The sequence below is a fragment of the Palaemon carinicauda genome, chromosome 4 (genome assembly GCF_036898095.1).
Source record: "Palaemon carinicauda isolate YSFRI2023 chromosome 4, ASM3689809v2, whole genome shotgun sequence".
Taxonomy (NCBI): Eukaryota; Metazoa; Arthropoda; class Malacostraca; order Decapoda; family Palaemonidae; genus Palaemon; species Palaemon carinicauda.
The window spans coordinates 44235179-44241306 of record NC_090728.1 but is presented as its reverse complement, the minus strand read 5'-3'; the positions used below and the strand labels follow the sequence as shown (position 1 = coordinate 44241306).

Sequence of the window (6128 nt, the reverse complement as noted above, 5' to 3'; positions counted from 1 at the left end):
ATAAATCTATTTGACCTTCTTTCGACAACTTTAAGGACTCTTACTTGACCCCTCATCAATTAACTCTTGATGTTAATCACCGCAGGAGCACCCTTTTCATCACCCACACGCGAAGGAGCGCTTATCTTTGTGGATTATGATACACAGTTACACCTTAATGTTTACCTTCAATCAAACCTAACCCAACTCCTTTCAGGGGTTAATCAGTTCTCTCTCCCACCTCCCACAATCCTCCCCCTCCACTACCGGTCTATGGAATATAGGGCACAGCAATAGGGTTTCAAGGTCGATCCTCTTACGGGGTTTGTTTGAGATTTCCTATCCCTGAGTATAAGTACGCATAGCATTTCCTCTTATAACTCCCTCAACAACGTCATTAAAAATAATTATATACCCTACGCATCGTTCTCTTACGCAAGCACTCGCTCTGGCCCAGGCCGGCCTGCTCCTTGATATCCTGCAGGAATGCAGGAAATAGGCATATCGGATGAACCACGCCCTGGTCGAAAAGACGTCGCTCAGAAGCAAGAGGTCTAGAATAAAAACGAGGAAGTGTGTAAAATCTTCTGCGGCCGAGATCCTCACCATCTCCGATAGAAGTTCAAGGTCTCGTGGGCCGTGGAGACGTGTCATCAAAACTTGAGAAGCTCCCCCCACCGTCGACCAAAACAACTTTAGGCATAAGGGTTAGCCTAAGGTGAGCTACTACTACTACTACAACTACTAGTAGTACTTATTATTCTCAGTTACCTCCTCCTCCTCCCCCTCCTCCTCCAACTCCTAACAAGCCCCCATACTCCCACTAGAAGTCACCTAAGGTGAGTTGCTGGCTCCTGCAAGTATAAAACGCCAGGCTGGGATTTGATCTATACGGAGTTCTCATTCAGCTGTCTGTTGAAGAAGAAGTGTTCTCTCAGATCTACTCGGCCTAAAGGACTTCAATTCTTCGGAATTTAAACAACTGAAGGGATATATTGTCCTGAAATACTGTGGATTAAAGAATTTCATTATCTTCGAAGTGTGGTGATACTCCTGCCCAACAAAATGTTCGCCAAATTGTCATTAGTGGTAAGTAAATATTTAGAAGATAATTTTGATATTTGATTAAGCATTGTTTTCTGACATATTGTTCCAATTATTATTTTTAAACAAATTTTGTAACAAACTCATGACATGAAAACTATTTAGTTTATTTAGTGTTTTGCTTTTGCTTTTCAATCTAAAACAACTAATTTACTTATTTTCTGTCATTTAGAGTATTTTTTATTTTAATCAAAGCTTAAAACGTAGGGATAATTCATGAAATATATATTTTCTTTAAATTTTTTGTCTAAAACAATGATGCATGAAATCTACTATCCAGAATTTTCTGAATAAAGGTGATATAAGTTTTTATTTACAAGATATTTATATATAAACAACTGTTCATTTACATGATCCGAATATTCTTTGGTGATAGAGTATTGCGTGTGAGTTAAAAAGCCCAATGATAAACCAATCACAGTAAAAAAACGGTGATTAATTTTATAGGACAAATAGGACAGATAATTTGGACCTCAGTTAGGCATATATTAGATTATTATTCGTGTAATTATTAAATTAAGACCATTAGGACAGGTAATTTGGTCCTCATACAAGATTATTATTCGTCCAATCATCAAATTAAGACAACTAGTAAAGGTAATTTGGGCCTCAGTTAGTCACATATAAGATTATTATTCGTCTAATTACCAAATTTTATATCTCAGCTAATATATAAAACTCTAACAAGAAATAAATGTAGAACATTGAACGAGTATATGAAGTCCAGCGCTTATTGATTAGTCGTTGTCCGTGACACACTAAATGGAAGACTGATTTCTAGCTTAGGTCACATCTGGTCACTGCACTTTGCTGTCACTAGAGGGCAGCACGGATGCTATGATTCATAGTTTGATCATCTTAATATAGTTTTTGTTTTTTTAGAGCAGCATAAGCTACAACTTTTATTTGAATCAGATTATAAAAAGTTATACAAGATTTCCTAGATTTTTTTCAAAAACTTGAACGTATATATGTGTATATATATACATATATATATATGTATATATATATATATATATATATATATATATATGCGTGTGTGCATGTGTGCGTAGATACAGTCCTATAACAATAATAAATGTAGCTATTTCTAACATTAGGTTTCCCACTCAGAAAAGGCACACACACACACACTCATACACATATGTACACACACACATACACATATGTACACACACACACACACACACACACATATATATATATATATATATATATATATATATATATATATATATATATATATTGTGTGTGTGTGTTTGTATGTGTGTATTTCAAATAATATATATTCATCTCCAAAGGCTAATGAAATGTACCCAAATTAATAAAGAAAATTATGCGAAGTAAGCAAAGTTCATCTAAGAATACGTAAAGATGATCTTACACGTTTCCGATGAAGAATAATGAAGAATAATCTTGAAGGTGAAGGCCGCGTGGGGCCCTGGTCGGTTTTATCCAAAAAAAAAAAAAAAAAAAATTGGAAACCTTATTTGAATGCTAATGAACGAGGCAGAATATATATTTTCACCGTTCTTAATGAACGTAGCCTTCACCTTGGAATCGGGTTTTTAGTCCTAAAGGATTTAGACGAAACCGCCTTCGTATCAACAACTAACCTTTTGAACTTTCAGTATAATTCTTGTTCTGAGGTTGGCGATGTGAATATGTATGAGATTAGGTTTTTATCTTATTCATGATGGTACGAATATATCTACATGTTTTTATTCATTTGCTTGTTTATATCTCACATTAGAAGTACTCGTTATCATGATTTCATCACCTATAGGCAGTAGGTTGGCCAGGGCACCAGCCACCCATTGAGATACTACCGCTAGAGAGTTATGGGGTCTTTTGACTGACCAGACAGTAATACATTGGATCCTTCTCTCTGGTTACGGTTCCTTTTCCCATGTTAAAGTTCCTTATAGTTTATATAGGAGATATTTATTTTAATGTTAGTCTTCTTGAGATATTTTATTTTTCCTTGTTTCCTTTCCGCACTGGGATATTTTCCCTGTTGGAACCCCTGGGCTTATAGCATTCTGCTTTTCCAAGTAGGGTTGCAGCTTAGCAAGTAATAATAGTAAGCTATGCTGAGTCCCTACACCTTTTTCTATGTATTTGAGCACAAAAAATCAAGCGTACCACATCATGAAAACTAATTTGATTTAACTCCTCAGGTCCTGGTATCGTTGAGTGCCTTCGTCTCATCAGATAAACCCGCAGATGGTCCCCTGCTCTCCACTTTCCGAGGAGAACAAAGGGATGTTCAGCACAATGCTGATGGCACTTACCAATTCTCCTTCTCGTTGCCTCAACAAGAACGTCAGGAGCAACGCGATGAGGATGGAAAGGTAACAACACTGTCGATATAATCAATCTAATTTTATGGGTCGCCCTATTGGCAATGGACCAGGGTTTAAACTTTTAAGGTAATTACATTAATTTGAGGTAATTTTCATGGTTTTAAGGAAAGTCTAAGGTAATTTCGGTTTTAGTAGCTTAAAATATTAAAGAAATTTGAAAACGTTTTAAGATAATCTGAGGTAAAAAGCAGTAGCATTCAAGGTAATGCCACATGGAACATGTTCGAGTTTTAAACACTGCAATATAAATTTGGCTTAATGTAAAGCAACAACATTTAATTTCCTTTCCGTTACGGGCTGATAAACTGCAAGGGCAGATAAATCTGCAATCAACCAGCTAAATCTAATTTCCTATTGGCTACTAGGACACCCAGTGTGCTTAATTTGCATTGAATCAGGCATATCTTGAAAGAACCAAAAAATCTAATTCCATTTAGCTATGGGTTATCTTCAAATAAAGTAGGAGCATTATCATAGAGGCAACTTTACCTAAAGCATCTTTCATTTCGTTGTTTTATAATCAACCCGGAAGTAAAATGGTCGTGTATATTGTAAGCAATTTTTTTTTTAGTTTTTTTTTCTTATTTCCTTACATTCAAGTTTCCAGGAAGTAAACAGTGAGGAGAGAAAGAGAAGTTCTAATGTTACCGAGATAAATCTTAATTACTCTTGAAGGTCGTGAAGCCATTTTGGCTTCTGTTGCAAATGTCACAGTAATATGATACCTTTGAAAAGTGGCAGAATTTGCACACTTGTCTCGGGGCACCTTGTTGACCATGATACCTGTTTCCTTGACTTGAAACCATATGATATTTGGGTTCTTCTGTCATGAAAAATAATCAAATCATATTTACATGGATTGTTATTATATTTTCTTTGTAAATTTTCATGGCAGGTAACTGGATACTACGCGTTTGTTGACAATAGCGGTGAGGAATTTTCTCTCCACTTCGATGCTGATGAAGGCGGTTTCCAGCCAGAGAGTGATGGCTTACCAGAGGTAAGAAAGCATTTTGTGAATCATTATGAATGTATTTTAAATTTGGCTTATTTATCTACTAGGTCTTTGATATGTTTACATATGTCCTATCTTCAAAATATGGTATTTTTACAACAAAGATGAGCATTATTGTGGTACTTTAGGCTACGATTACTTATTGCTTCATCAGATATCGTAGATTTTTTATTCAATTCTATTAACTACTAACTTCCTTTACAAACAGATCAGTTAAACTTAAATCAGATATCGAAACGTTTATATATATATATATATATATATATATATATATATATATATATATATATATATATATATATATATATATATATATATATATATATATATAAGAACTAACATCCTTTATAACCAGTTTAGTTAATCTTTCCTCATCTATCGCTTTTTCATATAAATTGATTAAATTAATAAAAATTCTCTACGATTTTCCCCAGGCCCCAGTAGACACTGAAGACGTGCAAAAGGCTCGCGAACAATTCCTCCAATACTACGAACAGACAGCTCGATTCCTCGAAGCCTTGGGATCCGACGAAGATTCCGAATCATCTGAAGAAGATAGTGAATACTCTGACGAAGACTCAAGCTCAGAAGAAGATAGTGATAGCGACGAAGATAGCGAAGAGGAGGAGGAAGGTAGCGATCTAGAAAGATCTATATTCCCAGAACATTTCACTGCCAGAAGGCGTTCGTAGATGCAAAATAATCTAGTAGATAAAAAGTTTTTTTTTTTTAATTCGAATATTTCTTTCTATTTATTCAATTTAAATATTGTGTTTTCGAATATTCTTCATTTTTCTCTCGGAAGATTTGGCTATTCTTTTTTTCTACCTCTACAAGTTTTAAATGGGCGAATTTCCTTTCTCTTACCAATTGTGATCAGAAATGTGTTATAGATTCAATGTGATTCGTTATAAAAAAAAAAAAAAAAAAAAAAAAAAAAAAAAAAAAGGTATAACCTCCAATCTAAACTAAAGGTATATCTTTACTTCAAATTAGTTAACAGTAGAATCTTTGCAATTTCATTAACTTATTTTCTTTTAAATAGAAGAATTTGACAAAAAAATCATTTGATGAAAACTAACATCTCTGATCCTTAGGTTACAATCGCGACTGTAGTTGTCCTCTTCCTATTTAATTGTGATTTTGTGATGTGTAAATACGTGTATATACATCTAAATATACATATTTATTCTTTATTTACTTTGACGCATCTGCTCAACTGATGGTAATATTTTAGATTTCATTTGTTTTGTTATGTCTGATTCTGTTTGTCGAAAGTGTGTTTGCTTTTTGGTGAAATAAAGCCCACTGAAAAATAATTTTGCGTGTTTATTCATCATTTACTTCAATAATGAAAAATGTTTTTCCTAAAGAGTAGGATTGGTGTGTATAGAGAACCTGTAACACACCATAAACTACGGTTTGTGAAATTTTCAATCACTGATCACCTAAACGTAAATGGGAAATCATCATCATCATCATTTCCTACGCCTTTTGACGCAAAGGGCCTCGGTTAGATTTCGCCAGTTGTCTCTATCTTGAACTTTTAATTCAATACTTCTCCATTCATCATCTACTTCGCGCTTCATAGTCCTCAGCCAAGAGGTTACCTATTAGTAATTATTCAACACTGCTTACAATGTTTCTCATCTTCTACTATCCAT

The 6128-nt window shown here is 34.4% G+C and overlaps 1 protein-coding gene across 1 annotated transcript; it reads left to right on the top strand.

Annotated features, from left to right (window-relative positions):
• The first annotated feature begins 862 nt into the window (after positions 1-862).
• On the top strand, positions 863-5777 carry LOC137639047 (larval cuticle protein 16/17-like). The gene is made up of 4 exons (XM_068371362.1): positions 863-1068; positions 3264-3437; positions 4345-4449; positions 4899-5777. The coding sequence occupies exons 1-4, from the start codon at positions 1045-1047 to the stop codon at positions 5154-5156; spliced, it is 561 nt and encodes a 186-aa protein (XP_068227463.1). The 5' UTR covers positions 863-1044; the 3' UTR covers positions 5157-5777.
• Positions 5778-6128: the final 351 nt, after the last annotated feature.